We start from the raw sequence: 23560 nt of genomic DNA, 5'->3' as shown, positions 1-23560 counted from the left end.
ATCTCGCAAATCCAACTGCCTCGCAAGGTAAGACAGTGATAAACAGATGCTTCATCCAATCATCTGCCAAGTATTCTTTGAAAGTGCCTGCAGTTTCCCAAATTGTTTCCATGGATGACCTCTCAGATAGTTCTGTGTAACAAACCATCTGGCACGTTAGGTTACACTTCACCTGTTTTCTGATGTTTTATAAACCAAAAGATTAATCGAGAAAATAACTGACAGATTAGTCAATAATAGTAATAATTATTATTAATATATAATAATAATAGTTGCCCTAATTACTTATGATAAGTTTTATTAGTTTTAAGGTCATATAGCGCTTCATAGTGGCCTGATTTTTATGCAAGTTTCAAGAAATCTTATGAAATCATTTTTGCCTAATCCATTAGCAGATTTTTTGATTACTTACTTTTTTTGATTACTCGACTTTTGTAGATTACTGACTACTTTGTCTGTAGAAATTTTTGCAGTTCATCACAATGCGTTTCCTTCAATCACAATGGTATACAGATTCTGTAATGGGCTCTATCTATGATTCAGATACACCAAGAAAAATAATTTGTAAAGATTTATGCAACTAGGAGCTGATTTTTAAAACTCAGTGCTCATGCCTTAATGAATAGAGGCTTTATCACTCCAGCATTTATAACGGCAAATATTTTGACTAAATTAAATTAATTTCAGCGGAATTTCTGCTGGTGATGTTGTAAGACGCTTTTTTGTCTGACTAACAGTCTGAAAACAGAAGATAAGCAGCAGTAACTAGGGAATATTTGGCATTTTTGCTTGAAAAATTATGTAAATGATGATTATGTAAACGATTATTAAAATAGTTGCTATAAATTCATCAGTATTTGGAAAGACCAGCTTCTTCTCTCTATTTCAATTGTACTCTAACTTTTAGGTTTTGAGGAAAACCGGTGTGCAGTACAGTATTGGCCTGTAAAAACTGTATATTGTCCTTTTTTTCAGATGATGAATCATGCTCGTCCAGTGGTATAGTAGCCTACTCCGTCTCCTCCCTACTACAGTTACAGTTCATCTATATTATTGTTTGTGGTTAAAGCCAATGCGTTTTTCATGTGTTTGAGGAGGCAGGGGAATTCTGGGAAGTTCCCATGTTAATGTAATTATGTCTGTTTAATAGGACATTGTGGTCTTGAATGTTTCCCTCTGTGCTAATTGTGATGAGGAGAACACGGCTGTCTCCTCAGCCGTAGACTCCATCTGGATAAAATCTCTTTTTATTGGACTGCTCTTCAAAAGTTCTGGCTTAAAGATCGCTACTGGCTAAAATAACAGTGTCTGTGATTCTGGCGAAGTCTGTCTCACTGTGTCTGTATTTCTGCTCTCATGTCTTTGCTTGTGCATTTATTAATGTAACAGTATACTTATATCACACATTTTGTGTTCAATTTTGTCATTAAATATATCCTTTATTTAGTTCTAAGGACCAGCATCTTGCACCATTTGTGTTTACATTCATGCAGCTTGATTTAAGATATAACTAAATCAACTCATTAAATCAAATCCAGGCTGCACTAGCAGAGAAGACTAGAAGACCTTGAATTCAGACTCTATAATACTTTATTGTGATAGAAGCAAGAGACAGGAGGGCTCTGGTCATCCCGAGCTGACAGGATGATCAAGAATGGAACATTAACCGGTAGAAACTGACTTATGACCTATTTGGTTGATTCAGAGACACTTTAACACTCCTATGAAACACCTCTAGAATCATTTGTGCGCTTGCTAGAAATACACAGACTTTTTGAAAGTGTAACAACAACCACCACATTGCAAATCATAGATGAATACACATTTTGATAATTAGTTGAGAAATAGTACCACAAACTCAATCAGTGAATGATTGTCGTAGTATTTAATAATGGACGTGTTTTATTCTGTTAGCTAGTTACATTACTCTCTCTTTTTTTATTTAACAGTTTGTTGTGAGTATTCATTTTTGTCAATAGTCTGCAGTTTGTCCACTTTTACCTGAATTATTCACCAGTTGAAACGTCACTCTGACAATGTTTTGATTACTCGTAGTTAAGTTCCAATGAGTGTCATAGAGACATTGCAACTGGACAAAGGTGAATTTAGCATGAAGTTAACTACTTGCAGCTCTCTCTCTATTTCTCTCTCACTCACACACATTCATCATAGGCCAGGATTTTACACTCCAGAGCCAGACAGCAATTGGCTCGTGGTCCTTGTTGCTCATTTTTCATGTCAGTCTTTTCCCTGTAGAAAGCATCACTGCTGGGATTCTCTCTCATGAACAAACAGGCCTTTCAGTACTTGCCTCTAAATATTTTAATTTCACTGGCCTCATTTAGCCTTGGCTTTGCTCTGGATGCGAACATTTTCAGAAAGGAATCAAACACTTCGGGATGCCAAAATCACAGCAAAAAAGAAAAACCCTAAAAGTTGGAGAAAATTGGACATTTAGTCTGTCAGCGCTCACTCAACACACATTCATTGTCCAGAAACACACATACACAGAAAAAAGTGAAACATACACCATCAACTTGCAACAGTCTGGGATGACTCATTAGTTGTTTGGGTTTGTTGGCAGTAACAGTTCAGGATTTGCCATGCACAAAAAAAAATCAAAACCATAATGTTGTGCCGGTTGAGAAGGGCTCTGATTGGACAAGCTTCCTCAGTATACCAATGATGATTTGCAATTATTGTCTTTTTATGCTTGGTCTTGTAACTGTTAACTTTGCACAAAATGTACAAGGCTAATAACATAAAAGGGTCTTACTGTCCTGGCCATAGCCCAAAATAATCCAATGATTTTTTTCCTCATGTGCATTCAGAAATGTAACCCTAAAGTGACTCCCAAAAGTTGAAATAACTATATTCACACTAATCAGGATTATTTTGACAATGCTGTTTACATGTGAAGATGATGTGCTTCCACAGTATTTCAGTTGTTTTAGTAAAGATCTCCATTCAATCTTAAATGCCTAAACACCAGGAAAATAGCTACTTTCTTCATCCTTGTGAAGACCTTTGTGATTTTTTTTCCGCGCTTCTCTTATTGTATTCTCTCTGTTTTTGTTACTGAGCAGACAGCTCAAGTTTAATGGAGAAAACTAAATGCAAGAATAATCAACTAAGTCTCTTGTCTACTGTTTTAAAAGTAAACAAAAGACAAATGTTTCCTGTGCGTGCCCCAAAACACTGAGGCATTTTAAGATTCATGTGTTCAGTGTGGATGGGTCGGCCAAAGCGGAGAGAAAATGAGCTTAGTGTGGATGTACTTTTTCAGAGAAAGTTTTATACGTCTAATGTGAACATGCTGCCTCTTAGTTTTTAATGGGCACCCTACAGATGTGATAGCTGCAGCGGCAACAACATAATAGGCCTACAGCCGAAACTTTTGAATAGATGAATGATGGATATGGCTAGTGATAGAAAGGAATTCTGATTCCATTATTAATTATTTTTATTGAGCCAAGTCTTCACTGATACTGTTAAAGGATAAATCTAGTTTATGACAACGTGGGCTTTATTTTCATAGTTTTGTCCATGATTTCTATCAGTAACAGCTGAGATCTGGGAATACTGTAACATTACTAAAAAGAAGAATGACAGGTCAAGAAACACAGCCAGCAAGACAATCAGACAGGATGGAAGCAAACCAAAAAGTTAGACAAACTTATGTGGAAGACAAATCAAAGGTGAACGGTAAAATTCTTACACAAACTGTCTGTTGTAGACATTCGAGTTTACAAACCTACTGCCTGCTTCAACTTTGACCTACTGTACTCACCGCAGTTGTGCACACACAGTTTTCCTGTGCAGTGAGGGATTAGTACTAACAAAGCAATTTGAAGTGATTTAATAAGACATAAAACACAAGAATTAAAAGAAAATGAAGAGAATATAATAAGACACATATAAAATAAAAGAGAAGATAAATGTAATCTAAAATGAAATAAAACAAGTTAAAGCCGTACAAGATATGAATAGATGGTCCCGAATTTAATTTAATTGAAAGCAGCGGCAAACAGAAAAGTCTACAGCCTTGTTTTAAAAGAACTACAGTAAGAGCTGGCGCAGACTGCAAGTTTCCTGGGAGTTTGTTTTAGATAAGTCGTCCATAAAAACTGCTGCTTCTCCAAGTTTATTTTTGACTCTGGAGACAGAAGGCAAACCAGTCCCAGACGATCTGAGAGGTCTGGATGGTTCATAACATAGCAGCAGATCAGAAATGTCATTTGGCTTTAGACCATTTAGTGCTTTATAAACCAATAGTAGTATTTTGAAATAAGTTCTTTGACATACAGGAAGCCAGTGCAAAGATCTGAGAACTGGGCTGATGTGATCTATTTTCTTGGTCTTGTGAGGATACAAGCAGCACCTGTTTAACTTTTTAGGGAGACCTGTAAATGCACCATTATAGAAGTGGAGTCTACTTGTCCATGTGAAAACTAGAAAACTTTGGCACGCCCAGTCATTGATTTGTTCAACCCACCTACTGAGTGCTTGTATTGGAACATAGCTACCTGGTAATAATGTCATATAAATCTGTGTGTCGTCCGCATAATTTGAGTAATAAGTTATGTTGCTTTCCATATTCTGAGCCAGTGGGAGCATCTAGATGTTGAAAAGAAGAGGCCTAAGAGTGGACTCTTGGGGAACTCCAAGTTCATGTCATTGTTGTCTGCTCAGATGTGGGGCTGTGACGGTATATGTTTTTTCTTACCACGGTGAAAAAGCAATGTTTCCCTGTGGTTTGACGGTTTATCACCAATCTGGTTTATTGTCAATGGTGCGGACTAGCTTGGATGCCGGCTCGCTCAGAGCAACCCAAGGCAACACAGAGTCAACGCATCACGTAGCCTCCTATGTCTCCACTGTAATGAGCTCAACTCCGTGGTAGGCATCACATGACCGCGGTAATGCTTTTATCGTCACAGCCCTACTCAGATGTTTAATTAACGATCGACACAAAGTAGTCTCTATCCTGTAGTCACACCCATTTTTTCAGTCTTTTTAGTAATACGTTGTGGTTGACCTCGCCACTGTCTGTGTTTAAGTGGATGTCATGCGTACATCATAGCAGTTATGTGTACTTCGTAGCAAACATTTATCGCATATGTTGATCTTGTTTCTTTTATTTAGGTAATGCATCATTTTGATCTTAAAGATTCTTATTTGGTTTGCATGTAAGTCTTTTGAAAGATGGATAATCAGCTTTGAAAAAGAAACGCTGACATACTTCTTACTGGAAAGTTAATGAGAATTTGAAGGTAGAGTGATATTTCAGTAGCCTTGAATTCATCAGTGAGTTGTGAAGTGATTGATGAGGTTTTGGGCTCTCCAATCAGAGGAGTGACTGAAAGCATTGGCCCTCTCCTCCTTAATGACTCTACCATTACCCACTCAGTCCTCAGTTCATGCTCTGGAAACTTGAGCTCCCTCTGTGCCTCCTCTGCCTCTTTTTGGACCTGTAACCAACTTCTTCCAGGATCACAGCATAATCAAGGTCATTCACTGCATCCTCTGAAGACAAACATGTCAAAAATAATAGTTAAACCATGAAATCCCAACGTTTCTTCCAGCGTTTCTTTGAGTGGAAGCATTTCTGACACACTGGGAATCAAACACCCAATCATCATCAAACTTGAGTCATTCTAATTTTGCTCCAACTACCTCAAAAATGCATCCAATTTTGATGTTGTCAGTGAAAAGTAAAATAATTATGACATGTCATATTGGATTATGAACTTAGAAACAACATGTCTGATGATATAAAGAAGACTAAACTATAGTAGCAGTAGTAAATTTAATACTGTTATTTTTAGACTAGTTTAAAATGAGGCAGTGGAATTATAAAAGCTATAAAATTACAAAGTTGATCCTCTGTGCAGTCCATCTGAGCTACTGGGGCTTACACACCATCTACAGTTAGATCACCTGAGGCTGTGATGTAATTACAGTCAGATATGGTGTGCCCCGTATGGCTTATATATGAAGGGGTCCTTGATGAGAAAAAAGTTGACGGTTATTCTGTAGTTATGGGAGGCTGAATGAGAGGAGGACAGATGTGGAGAGGATAGGAGCTTGGAAAAGTGATTTGAATTTGTAGTATCTGGATTTCAAATATTTGAACCGCAGTGAGGGATGGCTGATTTATCTCCCCAGGCAGTTAAACAGCCTTTAAAGTAGACACGTTCCCAAGAAGGTGCAATAAATCCAGGACACATCACGGATTTACAGTTTTTACCAGAACAAAAAAAAAAAAAGATTTGTCTAGTAGCTTTTCACCCGAAAGAACTTTTTGTGATCTGGTGAGGAGGAGCCGAGTAAACGAAAAAAAGGAGGTAAAAAGACGAGACTGAATGATACTTTACACTTTCTTCCTTGTGAGAATATTGCATCACCACAACAGCACAGAATTAGGGATGGGAACCGAGAACCGGTTCCAGTTGAGAACCGGTTCCAAATTGTCCAGTCCATCGGAATTGTATGCCTCTGAGTTTATCAGTTCCTCTTATCGATGCCCAGGCATGTGATGTTGACAGAACAAAAAAAGTGCAACTCAACTGCGAAGGCAGTACAGCCTCTGGACTGCCTACATTGAACACATGCTTCAGTTATCTTCAGCTATCTTGTAATTCATCTTCAAAAAAGGCAGCGGTTGCAGGCATTTAATGATTAATGATTATTAATTAGCTTTGCAAGACGAACGTGAATTATACTGTGAACTTTGTGAACTTTCTACACCGTCACTCAGAGACTAACATTAGGAGAGCAGAGCAGCGATCAGCAGTAACAAACAACACTGGCTGACCAACACACACTGCAGCATTAAACAACTTACCCCAACTCTGAGGTGAGAAAAAGAAAAGAAAATGGAAAATAAGAAGAAAATAACTTGGTGCTCAGTTTGGTTCATCCCAAAAACCCTGTGCCTGCTCAGCACATTAGATATCAATGGCTTTCACTGGAGCTAATGATGCAGCAGAGAGGCTTTTCTCCACTGCTGGAGACATGACGTAAATAACACAGCGGAGCACTCCTCCTCCCACTCATTTTGTTATTCTCATACAGACAGCAGACTATATGATGCTTTCAAATTAATGTTATCTACCAGTTATGTTTCATATATTCATCAGCATGCAAGGTCATTGATAACCAGAGGAGATAAAACAGATGCGTTAACGCTGTGTAGGCCTACTTTTTTTCCACACAGAAAATTGATCAGGAATCAGTAAGTGAATCGATAAAGAATCGGACCGATAGGCAGAATCCATAATGGCATTGGTATCAATGAAATCTTAACAATTCCCATCCCTACATAGAATTAGATAAAGAAATGTAGCAGAATCAGATTATGGTCAAAAGTTGTCATTTCTCCCAAATAGTCACCAATCATCAAGAAGGCCTTTGGCAGGTCTTATCTAAAACAAGCTGGTCAGAAGGCAGATCCAAGGATGGGATGATAGAAAGAAGAGCTGATAATAAAGGACTTGTTGAGGCTGTGATGGCATATTAATGATATCCCTGAAGTATTTTGGTTTAGTTTCTGTCTGTAATTATGTATTGTATATGTATGTGAATTGAAATCAACACTGAGCTGAGTGCACAGTTGCCAATGCAAGAGGACGCCTGCTACCACCCACTCACCATCGAGTTAGCCGACACTGCGGTAGCCAAGGGAAGCAAATGCAGAAAGTGGCAAACAGAAGCTTTTGTTTTTCTTCAGACTTTGCAATGTGTTGTTAAGTCAAGTTAATTTTTATTTATATACCCCAATTTCACACATTGCCTCAGGGGGCACTCTGTGCAGCATAAAACACCCTCCATCCTTAGACCCTCGAAACCCCAAAAACCCTTTCATGGGGAAAAAATGGAAGAAACCACAGGAGTAGCAACAAAGGATGGATGGATATGCAATAGATGTTGTGTGTACAGAATATACCAGACCAAAATTACAGTATTGAAAAACAGGATGACAAAATTATGATACATTGATAAAATATATGAAGAATATAATTTGGAGGACATTAAGCAACTTCCAGGTGCTGCCAAGCAAATAGGACCTGAGCCACATGACCTCCTCGCACATTTTATAATTTCTTCTGACGAAGCTGCTCTTTATTTCAAGTGGGGCGCTCCACTATAAAACGCCGTGCGAAACCTTGTATAACTTGGGAGTGTGACAAGTTTCTGACCATAAATTGATAAGGAATGACTGCAAAGTGACTAACACTCAGTGGATTGTTGGATACTGATTCACTGTTGCAATTAGGATACAATAACTGTCATGCAAATTCTGACAAAAGAAGGCTGCATTTCTCAGCTGGTTTCATTAAGCCCCTGGAATATGCCTGGAATATGACCGATCTTGTTGAGCTGTTATGACCCTGTTATGGTCACACTTTGAAGGAGGCAGTTATATAACTACTACTACTTTAACATGTAGACCATCCTTGTATCGTTCATCAGTTTCTGATTAACTTCAGTCTAGCTGAAAGACTTGTCTATGCAAGATGGAAAGCTGTTAGAGAGAAGTTGTGGATGGAAGACAAAGTAGATGACAGGAGAGGAGATGACAAGAGTAATGTAGATGATAGAGAAGACAGAGGAATAGAATCAGAGGGTGAGGAGAGGTAAAAGCCCTGAAGTTAAGGACCATTTTCTGTGTGTGTGTGTCTGTGTGTGTGTGTGTGTGTGTGTGTGTGTGTGTGTGTGTGTGTGTGTGTGTGTGTGTGTGTGCGTGCATGTGCGTGTGTGTGTGCTGTGAGACGTGGCAGAACGAGGTCTGGCCAAGCAGCAGATCTGTTCCATATGTTTCCTGGAGAAAGAGCGAAAGAGGCAGCTCCCCTCCACCCCACCCACAGCACACTGAGCTTTCATTTAAAAAGACAAAACAGTTGAGAAGCAAAGTTTCCTCAGCACTACCTCCTGGTACTGTACTGCAGCTCGGTCTAATTTTCTGTGCACTGGAAGATATCAGTTTCAGGTAGACCTGGGTCTGATGGAAGCAGCTAGGCAGGTGTTCGTTTTCTGGGAGTCTGCAGGAAGCTGACTGCTGTTTGACAGGGGCCTCCCAGAGAGACTGAGAGGGCAAAGAAAATACACACAGGCTGTCACGTTTTAACATTGGTTTCGTCACATTCATCATTCCTGTGTGTGTTTTTCAGCGTTTGAATTGTTTTTGTCAGAGGGGCAAGAATGAAGAACTTTTTGTGTCCAGCATCAACAATCAGCACTTCCCAAAATGAGCCCTTCAGCTACGATATAATTTTGAAGCAACCTCCATAAAGGTCCAATATAATGGGCACTTGAATTTACTGGAAAATTGTTAAATCACAATGCCTTTCTTTCCGCAACTGACATCCCATTAGTTTACACAAGATCCATTTCAAACTTATTCCAAACAAACCTACTACAACAAGAATTGCATCACATTAAGGAAGTAGTGATGCCATTTTATGGGACCTTTTATTTAACCATGTTAATGAATAATAAAAGATTAATCATTAAAAACTGATAAAAATGCTTTTTATAAGTTTTATTAGAACCTGCTCTTATCAACATTCCATATTAACAATGGATCGATTACTAAATGTAATGTATCCATTGTTCATGGTGATGAACTCACAGAGAATTATCACCAACTCTGTAGTTCCACTCGGCTCATACAGAGTGTTTTGGCATCTATGCTCATTGTTTTGGTCTTACGGCCCACAACATTGCTGTTTTGATTCACTCTCTCATCAACCTTGTTTCCAGCAGCAGCAGGCAGCTATTTTTAGCAAACAAGCTCTGATAAATCCACTGTACAGTACCTGCCCAGCACCAAACTACAGATAGATAACTTTAGAGCTAGCTGTTGAAGAAAGTGGAACATCTAGCAGCGAAATAGCTAAATATTGATGAGAACCAAACCAGAGCTAAAGGGAGACTTTGGACTTTAATTCATGAGTTGCACACAAACACCACCCCAAAATGAATGCTAACGTTCCTAGACATATGAATAAGCAACTGTAGAAATGTGATAATATGTCAATGTTATAGCTTGTTCTGCTGCCCCCCAGTGGCCAAAAAATCAGTAAATGCAGGTTTAAACAATTAACAGAGGCCACTTTAATAGCACAAACAGCAAATTAGGTATTTAAATCAGAATATAAATTATATAAAACAGAATAATACTGTCCATCTATAAAATGTTGCTTTTGCCCCATCTGTCTTTATTCAACTAATGGCAAAAAACAATAAAGATTAAAGACGATTTTGTGCAACTTACAGGCTTTTGTAGAGGACTTCATTTATGAGTCTAAACATGCAGGACCCTCAAAGCCAAACCATACTTTTATCAGTAAAATTGCTGAAGCTGACAAATACTCATTATCAAGTGGAAAAATAAAATGTGCAGCTCCAATCTGCTGACAAGACTGAAGTTTTACTGTTTTTTATTTAGGAATCTGAACAGATCTCCAGTTTGCGGTAAGGGCTGAGTCGTGTGCGCCCTCTGTTTACTAAATATTGGTCTACATATGGACACCTTATGGCACCTTTTTTGCTGGTGGATGAGTTTGAAATATTGGGAAAGGAGGAATTAGAATTAAAAAAGACGTGAGCTGGTTAAATGAGAAGATTCCAGTGACAGCTGCCTTTTCAGGTCTGTAGATACATTTGCCAATACATCATCGAGATAGGCAACAACTTTTACTGCGTCCTTACTGTCTTAAGGAAAACTTTCATGCCACTCCATATCATAGGTTTTCAATTTTTAACAATGATTAATCAATCATCAGTTAATAGCACCCCTACTTTCAACCTATCCGTGGCCCAGGACTGTCATACTTCATATCACAGTCCCGGATGGCCATTACAGGGAGCATGGACATTTCACTCACTCAGCGACTCATAAAATTCTTTACTGGTAGAATATAGAAAATACAGATTCACCGACTGGTAGGCAATCTTCCTAGTGATTTATTAAGATGGGGTAATGATTATTAGGTGGGTGCAAAGTAACAAAAAAATATGATGATGAGCAACAATTGAACAAACTCCATCCGTTAATGAAGACTGTGTGATATGATTGAAAGCTCTGGCAAAAGCTTGTCACTACGATTGTTTTGTTAAAAACAATTTACTTAACAGATAGAGTTATCTTCCATTACAGGAATAGTTTGACATTTTGGGAACTATGCTTATTTGCTTTCTTTCCGCCTACCAGAAATACTAAAGCTCACTAATTAACGCATTATATCTTGCTTACTTAATCCATACAAAATCCAAAGAGTAACAATGTAGATATGCAGACTTTGTTATCTTTGGACAGTCAGGCTCAGGAGTCAGGTTTGCTGTTTCCCCATTTCCAGTCTTTGTGCTTTGTCTAGCTAACTGGCTGCTGGCTGTAGCTTCATACAGTAATTACTGTTCAGACATAAGAGTAGTGTTGATCTTCTCAGCAAGAAAGCAAAGAAGTGTATTTCCCAAAATGTCAAACTTTTGTTTTTAAGTCACTACAAACCATGTGAAATCTAAGGCACAAGATTTATAACTTCTTTTCTTGGTTTGGTTTTTTGGGGGGATATTTGTGTATTTTTTCTTTTACACTTTAAAAGTCAGTAAGAAGATTTTAAACATTCTTCATGTAACAAATTTGTGATGACAATCCAGGACTGTAATACCTTAATCGTGGCTACCATCAACCCTTCTAGACAGCTCAGTGGCTCAATCTTTACACATCTTTATGCTTGTTTGGCCAGACATTATTCAAGCCTGGATAATTTATTGTAAATTCTAGTGCAGATCCAAAAATTTCCAGAGATACCAAATCTGTCAGGCCCCTGTTGTCTGTAGAATGGAGGAGCAGTCGTCCAAGAGGCCACAGTTTCTCAACACTGTTGACTTGTTAAATTTGAATCAATCACTATGGTTGTCTTCTTCCTCTACTGGATCTCCAGACCTCCACTGGCACCCAGAGAATTGTACAGTATGTAATCCTTTAGTGTGCAGTGACATCTGCTGGTGACTAAAGACATAACTCGACTCCTCTTTATCAGCCTCCTACCAGGGAAACCAAAAGAGGTCCCAGTGACAACATTTTGCTGGAATGCAGAACACACTTTTGTCTTAATCTAAACAGATCACCTAATAATTTTACTTACAAAGGAAAGACACTGCCAGAGCTTAACTAAACAAGGTCACCCTAAGGACAATATCACAGCTGCATCTCCTACAAGAAGTTCAAAGTGGTTATTGATCAAATGATTGCCAATCATTTTCACATTCTATTAATTGTTTAAGTAATTTTTCAAGCAGAAATGCCAGACACGTGTTGGTTTCATCTTCTCCAATTTGAGGATTTGCTGTTTTTTCTGTTTTAAATGATTGTAAACTGATCTATGGGGTCTATGGGATTGTTTGTTGGACAAAACAAGGCTTGATAGACATTTTTCGCTATTTTATGGCATTTTATATCAATTAATAATTAGTTGCAGCCCCTCTAAGAATGCAAATACACATATAATAGTGCTAAATTAGAGTTGATGATTTTTGATCCATGGTAATCAACATTATAGTTCTGCTAATATTGTACAACCAATACCTCACTAGTTGATTTTTTTTTCATTCAAGCTTTGTCTGATCTATTAAGTCAAGTCAAATGTATTAATGTAGCCTAAAATCACAAGTTTGTCCCAGAGGACAAGGTGATATGACAATCCTAGCTCAATAACAAAATAAGATGTTACTCTCAATTCGACAAAAGTCAAGACATAACAGGGGAGGTGTTCCAGGTTTATTTAAAGACATACTCAATAAATATAGCACCATTTCAGCGGAGAGAACATTGGGGGAAATAGTAACATGTTTGTATTAACGATGCTCTTGGACATAACAGGCATCTGGAGTACCAGGACTGTAATTCAATTGGTTGCTATATTTCTTTAAAACGAAGTGGCTTTTTGAGTGACTTTTTTAGATAGTTACAGAAAATCTATCCTTCCCCAGCCCTGCCGAGTACACCTTTACATGAAGGACAATATATAATCCAGTCTGACATGTAGCCTTCAGCCTCTTAATAAAGACAATACAGACATGCAGTGAGATAATATTAAACATCCATATAAAGACGGACATGGGGCTTCAGAGTGACTTATTGCACTAAATAATGCCAGCATCATTCATTGACTGTAAACACTTCTGCTGGAAGGAAAATATGTTTTAGTTTGAATTAAAGTGTTTTTCAGGCTCCAGTTATGTTACAGCTCTGGCCTGTAGTGATTCTTCTATGTTAGTTGCAATGTCCCAACTTTAAAAATGCTCAATATAATATGTAAGGAAATGACTAAAGAAAGGAATGTCTATTTTGTTCATTATTGTTTAAAAATTTTACAAAGACGTCCTAACTTTCCTACTCAACTGTATCTCATTAATGTTATTTTTAAACTAGAAAGCAAAGAACTAAAAATTATCTTATTGTTAAAAAGGTGGTACCTTGTAATACTACTCAAGTCAGGTCATTGGGTGGTTTTGCTGAAAGTGACCAGAAGGAGGCGCTCCTGGGTAAGTTCATACAGCAAAAGTTGGGGGAAAAGCTAGGCAGGGCTCTTGTGTTGAATTTCATTACCATGTACACCTGTTTATGTTGCTGTGTCCACCCCTGTATACTGTCTGCAGTTGCTGCTGACAGTAAACATTTTCTTAGCTTATGATTTAATATTCATTTTCCGCACCAACATCCACACTAGTGTTTTGGGTTTCCTTCCCCCTGACCGAGAACCTGCTTGTGAAAATTGTACCAGCATTCAACAACATGTACTACAGTTTCTAATATACAACAATGTAATTCTATGATTTTCTGAACAGCTATAGTAACACTTAAGGAATACAGTTTCATCGTCTTTTATTTATCACAAGTATGTCCAGCTCCTTCCTTATGCTGTTACAAGAATATTGGCAGTTCTCCATTTCTGAGCTGTCTAAAATGCAACGTTTCCGCTCCCTACTTTCTGAAGTTTCCGAGCTGAACGCCCCTCCTTCCGGTCACACAGCGAAAGGTGGCCGGTTGGATCTCCCAGTATTTAACAGGGTTGGCAAACAGACTGATGCCTGTGTACAGGTTCTTCTTGACATTGGTCGAGACAGGACAGAAGTCGTTGACTCCCACACTGTTGATTTTGTTGGCATGGAGGAAAATCACCTGAACAGACAGAAAAACATTTTTGAAAATGTTTTTAATCAGTTATGTTTCTGCTTTGTCAGTAAGCCTCCATGACTGGGAGTTCTGCACTAATTCTGTTTTACTGCTACCTCGGAAATCCAAAATCATAACCTTCAGACCAGGACAGCAAGACTGGAACAGTCTGAATTACAAGTCGGAAAGTTGGGCATCATTTTATAACTCCAGATTGCCGAATTGAAGGAAACTGATGCATTTGAGATGGCTGACATGTTGGAATAATGCATTCTAACAGCTAACAATTTTGCTGTTCCCCTTCATTTTTAGGAGTGTCTTAGTTGGCTCAGCCTTAGAGACAGGTTTAGGAGCTCAGACATCAGAAGGGAGCTTGGAGTAGAATAGCTACTCCTTTGGAGTTAGAGGATCATTGAGAGGAGCCACTTTAGGTGGTTTGGTCATGTGATCAGGATGCCTCTCTCTGGAGGTTTTTTTGGCACATCTTATTAGGGTTTAATTTGTAATACGTACTTTAGTCTATTGATCAAATACTTGACAATGTCAGATTTGTTACAGTAGTATCTCACCTGGAGGTAGCGCAGGGAGCTGAGGCCTGGTGGGACCTTTCTCAGACGGTTGTTGTCCAGGTGGATGTCACGGACGTTTGGGATGCTGGCAAGACTGCCATTTTCTACAAACTTGATCTGGTTAAAACCTAGTCCTAACCTGCAAAAATGGCAAAAGGTATGGGACAGGTATCACTACTCATGATAAAAACTTAAATATCGATTAAAAATAGTCAACTTTGCAGAAATGAACAAGTGATAAAGAACAAATTTACATATCAGACTTACAAACATGCTGTACTTATCTTTAAATTTCCTATTCAAACTTACACACTATTGCATGGTGAGAGAAAAAAGGAAGGAAGGAACTCCCAATTGTAGACTTTTTGTTTGAAACTGTCCAACAGCTTAAATGACACAAATAATAATAATAATATATATATATATATATATATATATATATATATATGTATATATATAATCTTTATGTTAACAAATTGCATTAACATAGATGTAGTATTTATTTAATTATGGATTATTTATTAAATTCTGGTGAGTCAGTTTAACTATTGGATGTTAATAGTGGATGTTTTTCATGAAATGTCAGAATGTGCTCACATGCTTTTAGTGTGTTGTTTTTTATGAAAAGCCTGAAAAGCCCTCTATAAATTAAATGTATTAGGATTAATGAAATTAATCACCAAAGTGTAAATTATTATAATTTTTTAACTGAACCTTTTTTACAGAACTTGATTGACAGCAAAACTTCAATATAAGTAAAACACTCAAATTGGAGTTTTGAACAACAGCCTGCACAACATTTTGGCTAACTGTCTTTGGAAAATGTCATTTTCTAAGATGAAATGTGTCTGGTTTTCACCTCTGCAGGTTTTTATATCTGATGAAGTCTTCTACTTCCACTTTAGAGATCTTGTTGTAGTCCAGGCTCAGCTCTGTGATGGAGGGCGGGAGGTCTAAACACACCAAACATAACCAATGTAAAGGGTAAATCAAACTTTAGTTCATGACGTGCTTTTAATAATGATTTGGAAACAAACTTGTTTAATCAAAGCATCATATTAACAGACATTGGCACTGTTAATGTCTCCATTTAGTTGTACAGTTGAGGCCCAATGTAAGTGAGACTGTAGGTAGGTGACTTGAGAAGAAAGAAATGTTTATTTTTTTAAATCAACACAACATGAGATGAGTGATATTGTACCTTTGGGCACAGCAGTTAGTTTGGCCTCTGCTATACCAACATACAGCGTCGACAAGCCGTTAAAAGCCCCCAGCTCAATCCCACTGTTAGCCAGAGGGTTGGCACTCAGCTCTGTTTGGACAAACACAAAACATCTGGTTTGATTATTGATGACCCATTATATTCTCTAGAGAACAGGAAATTACTGAAGATCTATTGTGATGACACTTTTATCACTTGCTCTTTGAAATCTGGTCGTCTATTTCCAAATTATTCTTCTATAAAAACAGTTCCTTTGGAAAACATCATGAAAAAGACTTTTACAAAAGTCATCTCAGTTACCCATAAGTGATTTGATACCAGCACATGATGATGATGATTAATTAGACTGAATTCAAGTATAAACAATTAAGTCCCGGATATACTCGTAAATCAGATGTAGATGTGGACAGCAGGACCAGAAGCTGAAACCAGATCTTACCCAGCACATGGAGCTTCCTCAGGCCTCTAAACGCATCCTTCTGGATTCTGTTGATCTTGTTTTCATGGAAGCGGAGCTCAATGACATTGGGAGGCAGGTTTGCAGGGATCTCGGTCAGCAGGTTGTAGGACAGGTACAGCAGTCTGAGATGATCCATGTTCCTGAAGGCCTTGGGGTGGATCTTAGAGATCTTGTTGTTGATCAGAAACAGGCCCTGTTGTGGGAGAAAAGAATCAGAGTAAATCTTAGTAGATTCAAACTGAAGTTTTGCTGCATTTGCTGTTGCAGGTATAAGAATGGAGCAGTTTTCATGTACCAGTCGTTGTCACTATGCCCCAGATTTTGCTGATTTTAGGACGTCTAACTCAAGTAACTATTGAATAGAACTGTTGTTTCTAAGATCAAGAATGAACATTCACATTTACAAAATAATATGTCATTAATGACAAATGTTTATGGAAATCAAAATCTGTTTGATATGAACTGTTTTTTATGGCTTGAAAATAATTTGCTGTTTTTTTGTACAGGAATAATGAGACTACAATCAAAACTAAGAGTTGATTAAACTGGAATCGATGAGCAGAATCAAAATCAATAACACCTAAACGAAACTTAACCCTACTTAGGTTTAGATTAGCTGCACCATTTAACACTTGATGACAAACCACTGTAGTAACACAAAGCTGTGTTTGCTGAGATACAGTACAGTACAATGCAGAGATTTAGACCTTGATGTAGTTTATTCCCAGCTGGGAAAACAACAGACAGACACTAAGTGCCTCTACTTCTCAGTATACAGAGGGACTGTCATCTTATAGAGCTGCAGGCTGCATTTGGACTGATATTAGTGAAGTTTTTCTTTATCTTGTAACCTTAATAGCTGCAAGATGGTTTTGTCATTCACTTTTATCTTGAGTGCACACTTGTGTATTACTTCATGCACCAACTACCTTGTGGTATTTGTGTCAGGTGGAATTTGAAACTGAGCATTGATGCACTTATACTCGAAGGTTTCTCCATCTATGGTGGCTTAGATTGTACTTTATTTGTATGTTGATTTGGCCAAATTAACGAATGTAATTGTAAATATTAAGACCAAATACTAACAGTATCCACTGACATTCTCATGAACCTCAGCTATACTTTGTGTTTAGTTCTTATTAGCAAATGTTAGCATTCCACTATGTTAAAATAAGATAGTGAGGATGATCTGTAAACATAACTTGCTAAACATTAGCATGTTAGCATTGTCATTGTGAGCAAGGTGACATTAGTATTTAGCTCAAAGCACTGCTGTGACCAAGTATAGCTTCACAGAGACGTCAGTGTGATTGTTGACTGTTAGTCTTAATAATATCTAACTGTATCTCACCATGTATCCATAGTATTTAAGCTTATAGACACCAATCTCTCAGGTCACAGCTTCAACCAGCCATTTCTTGTGATATATGACTATTAGAGTACGTTATAAGTACATGCTGACTGCTACAGTACCATCAACATTACTTAAACTTGAGATTTCACAAATTTTTTTGCAGCACATATCTGGTTCAGGTGAGTGGGGGAGATGTGACTGGAACTTATTTGCCCATTGAGGCTGTTTTCATCAGATGGACTGATGTCATTCTTTACTTCTTTAACTTGAGACTTGCTTGAGATATGTTTAATCTTAGCACGAAGAAGTTGCGGTGTTCAGTACTTCAATATGTGCAGGGTAAAACAGTTCTGATGGTTTCTCTTACATGAAGCTTGTGGAGGCCTTTAAAGTCGTCCTCCTTGATCTCAGTGATATCATTGTTTTGGAGGTCGATTATCACAGTGTCTTCAGGAATCTTCTCAGGAACAGAGATCAGACCTGTTGGCAGAATCACAAATCCCTGATTAAAGACAAGCGTCGGACCAAAAGTGATTGTTTTTACATAACACACCTGTGTGTTATGTAAAAACTACAGAGATTTGCATTCTGGTCCTTTTGACTCAAACTCTGCTACCTCAGGTCTCAAATAACGATGTATGAGTGGTTCTCTGATTTAGGAGAACATACATAATCATACATGACGAGTCAGAAATGAGGCCATGAGCCTCTGTTGGTTGTGCACCATAGTTTAAAGTCTGGTTAAAAGTCCACAGCTGTGGCAGTGACTGTCACCCCCAAGTTGTTTACATGGCCTTAGGTAGTAATGTTGCAATAAAATTGTTTACTGACATTAAGGACAGTCAGTGAGTCAGTGCACTCCAAGTGCAACAAACGCCAGCTGTGTCACGTATCGTTGTGTCACTTTGCAGAGAAAATACTGTGATAAAATTGCTGCTTTTTTCTGGGTAATAGGACAAAATAGGGTCAATATTTCCTCATTATTCTTTAATCCTACAGTAGGATTTAATCTGATATGATGATATGGCTGTATGTTTTTCCCTTTACATCTTTTTCACACCAAACACATGCAAATAGCTTGTGTGAGGTAGTGCGTCGACAAACGCAGCATATAATTCTACAAAGCAGTCAACTAGGATTCTGCGACCCTGGGATCCCTGTCCTCTGATATTTTCTGACATTCTTGAAGATTTTTACACACCCTAAAATCAGGGCAGTATGTGACTGTACAGTTTGGCAACCATTATTCTCCAAAAAACATTGAAACCACATAAGTGAGCCACACTGTCGTACTGGAGGAGATGTTTCTTCATTGCTGTAAACACACACACACTGTAGTTTACTTTGACTCAGTGCCACACACACCGTCCTGTGGTCCTTTTAGGAAATTACTGAGCCTTTAAAAAAATTCAACTATATATTTATGACCCATTTTTTAAGATTTACATCTTTAGTGGGAACCAATGGTATTAGAGCTGAGTGCCACAGACAGGTTAGGGAAGTCCGAAAGTATTGAGAGACAGAGTAACACATTGTTTGTTTTTGTCTTTCAATGTGATTTTTTTTGACAATAAGAAAATATAGGCTAACACCAGACTTATACAGCTAATCTTAGATCTTCACATAATTTGATAAAAGAATCAATACTCATTAACGTAGCTTCATTAGCGTAGGATGTCCCACATTTAAAGTTTACAACACATTGTGTGTCTACAGTAATGTGGATTCAGATGTGTTCACAATAAGTGTGTTCTCACCCTGGTCGGAGCACTGCACCACTCTGGGTGAGCAATGGCAATTAGCTGGACAGTTCTCATCATCATCATAATCGTCATCATCATCGTCGTCGTCGTCATCGTCGTCATCACCTGAATCAGCCATCATTATGTCATAGTTTTTCACGAAGTCCATGATGTTGATTGGCTGGTAGGGTTTGGCGTTGCCTAGCGCCAGCAGGCAAAGCAGGAGGAAGACCCTCATGATTTTGCTAGAGGACTGGTGAGCGAAACACCAAACAGGGGAGAGGTGTAGGAAAAGGTTAAGAAGGTTAGATTAGCTCTAAAACCTCAAGACAGGACTATACTGATGCCATGGCACTGAGGAAATATTTGTCAGTATTCTTTAATTTTATTCCAACATCAACATAACAGAACAGAAGTGCAGAACCCTGCAGTTTACCTCAGTTCACATTGTCCACATGAATGACCCACTGTAATGATTGTCACAATTGAAGATTTTGTGATAGTTACAATTTTACTAGCCACAAAGGCATTTGTTGGAAGCCTGTGGTCACCATTGACATGTAATCTCCTCATCTTTCTGGCTTTTAAATACATAAACTACTACTTACTCGTACACAGTGTTTGAAAAGAGAACAAGGAGGAGTATCTCACGGGAAGCCATGTCTAAAACACAAACTCACAATGCCATTTAAATGCCATTTAAATGCAGCTTCACATCAACATCTGCCGTTGGATGTTTTAGAGCAGTGGAGCCCAACCTGGGGGTGGGACCACTTAATGGGGTCACAAGATAAACCAAAGGAAACGCAAGAGAATTAAGGAGATTGGAAAGACGGCAAAATGTAGTTTTGCTACACAGAAAAGTTTTTTTCTGACTTTTGCTAGAAAAAATGGTGGCACTGTCCAATCAAAAGCAATCAACCATATAAACAGGAAGTCACCATATCACATACTGTAACATAACTGCCAAAAATAACAGTTTTACTAGGATAAACAATATATTACACTTAACAGTCACGTAACTGATTTGTATATATACACAGAGAGAAATGTGTGTTTCAGATAAAGTTCACGGTGAGTGGGAAATATCCAATTATGCTAACCCAACCAATGCTATTTGGTCATTTAGTCTGACTTTAGCTCCTTTCAGGCATGCACCATCTACGTTAATATGATGGCAATTAAACATAAAAACAACATAAAAGTCACAACAATCTTACTAGGTCGGACCTAGAAACATTTCCATTTCACTTTCAACACAGCACAAATCTGAAGACTTTTCATAAGTGTCCTGTTATGTCTGAATAAAGCCATAATGAACACTAATGTAAAAGACACTTATGTTTGTAGGACAAAAAGCCATTACTTGAACAGATAGATGAAGCCAGCGATGTTATGTATCCCATGTCTGAAAAGGGCTATTATTAGCATCAGGTTCTGTAATTTGAGGTATAATGTGTTATTTTTGTGAAATGTGATTTAAAATCTTTCTGAATCAGGTAGTATTCCATGTTTTACTCATCAATCTAAAAGGATCATATATTAGCAAGTTACTATTATTTATTATATCCCAACGGTCCTGCATCACTGTGTTCTATAGGGATGGATTTTACACAGTAGTTACCGTGGTAACATGATACTAGCATTATGACAGTGGTGTTTACTCCTGTTGATGATGTTACTAGACAGCTATAGTAGACTAAATAGCAACCACCACTCTAAAATGTCTGATCTATATAAATTAATAGTAGCTGCTATGCTTACCAGTGCTAATCTCACCTCAGACCCACCCTTAAAAGTTTTCAGTGCTCCAGTTCGGTTTCAATTTTGCAGCCCTAAATTAGCTAGATTTAGGAATGCATTGCTAAAACAGTCCATGGTGAAAGGCCATACAGAGTTCCTGTGGTGATCAGTTTCAGTAAGTGCTGCTCTTTGTAAGAGCTGCTCTTTTTTTCTATCAATGTTTCCATGAATTTGTGAAAACCTCGATTGGAAATGAGCTCTGGCAGCCAACACAAATGTTTCTCCAGCCCTTACCTATCCACCATCTGTGGTGATTCACAAAATGATTTATATATCTTTCTCAGTTACACATTCACACAGCCAGCGAGGCTGAGATTGTCTGGTTGTGTGCTTCTGGTAATCTGGATGGATTTTGAGCCCTTCAGTTGGGCGTTCAGTCCACCCACAAATATGTGGTGGTGGTCGAGCATCCTGCTGCGGCAGCAAATACCACTCAGCATAGACCCTTGCTCTCTTACCCAGACTGTCTTTTATTCCACATGTGTGCATTTAGCACAAAAGAGGCTGTTTTCTTGATGTGTGTTTTGAAATTTTGTTTTTTCCTGTTGCTTAATCAGACAAGCTTTGAACATAGATACAATAGCTTTAACTACCCTCCAGTAAGATTGGTGCAGGTTTTTGTTCCCAGTCAGAATTGTTCACAGTTCTGCAGATGTTTGATTTCACAAAACATCCAAACCAGATGGATGACACCAGCCTTGCTTCCTTCATCAGCACTCAAAAAATGTCAATTATTTTTAGTATTATTAGGTAAACTGTTTAGTCTATAAAATGTCAGAAAATAATGAAATATTTCTATCTCAGTTAACCAGAGCTGAAGATGACATCTTCAGATGTCTTGTTCTGTCCAACCAACAGTCCAAAATCCAAAGATATTCAATTTACAATGATAAAAAAGAGAAAAGCTGAAAATCCTCCCATTGGAGAATCTGGAACCAGCAAATATTTGGCATGTCGATAATTACTGCTTTTAACAATTAATTAACTTTGATTAATTGTGATTTTGATTTTGATAATGAGCGATTAATTGATTATCAAAGTTATTGCTAGATCGTTTTTTGTTGATCGATCAGCACTCATACCAGTGTAAGATCTGTCTACTTTGTACTTGTAGTAATGGAAATGTGTTTGTATTTACAGTAATGATTGTACTTCATGGAAACTGTAACCAAGACTGCTGGAAAGTAACATATAAATGACAACAGCATTCAATTAAAACCATCTACTCTTCAGATTTCACCCATCATTTAGTTCATTTAAAACACAAGCCACAAACTCATTAACAGCCCTGTAAATTGATTTTGTCTAAAATCTGCATGCAAATCATAACATACATTTGTTTTTCCTGCAATGAAAATGGAGATTTTCAGACTAATCCTGTGGCTTCACTGAAACACTTCCACCACCTCTCAGGCATTCAGCAGGAGTGTTGTAAACTGATCTAAACACCCCAGAGATGCTGTATTCACTGGAAATAAAACATGCCAGATTGACCAGTTATAAACTTAAAAAGATAAGGAAGTCTTTCTGTTAATAAATTCAGGGTGTGTCCTACCTCAGCCGTCAGGTGTGCTTGTGTCCTGGTTTAAACCCCACACAGTGAGCTGAGCAGCAGCAGCAGGGTCCAGCTGGAAGGCTGAGAGTTGGATCCTCAGTCAATACATTCCCAGTGAACAGAGAACAGCATCACCCTGTCTCTCCAGAAAAAAAAAAAAAAAAAAAAAAAAAACGCCCCCCAGAACACCCCCTCTGTCGGAAAACCTCTGCTGTTAGGGTGAGAGGTTCAGTTTCAGTAAAGAGCTCTTGACTCTCTCTGTGATCACACCATCTGCACGTCTCAGGGGCTAGATTTGAGAAGGCATTGTTAGGTCTTTAGTCATGTGCTTTTCATCAGGAGGTTTGAAGTGATGCCAGAATAGTTAGTTGCAGACTCCTAAATGCTCAAGTCTTTATATAGAACATACTGGTGGGTCTGTCACCTCCCCTCCCATCACAGCTGTCTGCGATATTGTATATTTTACATCGACATGAATGTTTCCTACACTGAGGGCTGTTGGCACAGAGCTAAACTGTCGACCACGTTGACCTACAATACTTTTAGATAAACAGCAAAATGATAAGCCAGAGGAGGATGCTTTGAGATGTAGTGTTTTATGCCATCAGGTAGTAGTAGATCTGTTCTTCACTGGTTAACAGAGCAGAATGATGCACTGGTACTGTTATTA

The 23560-nt window shown here is 38.1% G+C and overlaps 2 protein-coding genes and 1 long non-coding RNA gene across 4 annotated transcripts in view; 1 reads left to right on the top strand and 2 right to left on the bottom strand.

Annotated features, from left to right (window-relative positions):
- LOC122981255 overlaps positions 1-23560 on the bottom strand; it is a 571779-nt gene that overhangs the window by 290184 nt on the left and 258035 nt on the right. The gene's annotated exons all lie outside the window — the stretch shown is intronic.
- The window catches only part of LOC122981249 (centromere protein P), a 115740-nt gene that overhangs the window by 50770 nt on the left and 41410 nt on the right, over positions 1-23560 (top strand). The gene's annotated exons all lie outside the window — the stretch shown is intronic.
- aspn (asporin (LRR class 1)) lies at positions 9881-23262 on the bottom strand. The gene is made up of 8 exons (XM_044349905.1): positions 22891-23262; positions 19548-19785; positions 18158-18270; positions 16416-16629; positions 15956-16066; positions 15614-15707; positions 14755-14893; positions 9881-14191 (listed from the first exon to the last, which is right to left on the bottom strand). Exons 2-8 carry the CDS (start codon positions 19768-19770, stop codon positions 13994-13996), a joined length of 1092 nt encoding a protein of 363 aa, XP_044205840.1. The 5' UTR covers positions 19771-19785; positions 22891-23262; the 3' UTR covers positions 9881-13993.

Source organism: Thunnus albacares, chromosome 4 (genome assembly GCF_914725855.1).
Source record: "Thunnus albacares chromosome 4, fThuAlb1.1, whole genome shotgun sequence".
Taxonomy (NCBI): domain Eukaryota; kingdom Metazoa; phylum Chordata; class Actinopteri; order Scombriformes; family Scombridae; genus Thunnus; species Thunnus albacares.
This window is presented reverse-complemented; position numbering and strand designations above follow the sequence as displayed.

Coding starts and splice junctions, on each gene's coding strand:
- aspn (XM_044349905.1), bottom strand. CDS start 19,770: ATGAGGGTCTTCCTCCTGCTTTGCCTGCTGGCGCTAGGCAACGCCAAA. Junction 16,630..18,157: donor AAGGCCTCCACAAGCTTCAT/GTAAGAGAAACC, acceptor CTCCCACAACAG/GGCCTGTTTCTGATCAACAA. Junction 14,894..15,613: donor AGATATAAAAACCTGCAGAG/GTGAAAACCAGA, acceptor CCATTTTTGCAG/GTTAGGACTAGGTTTTAACC.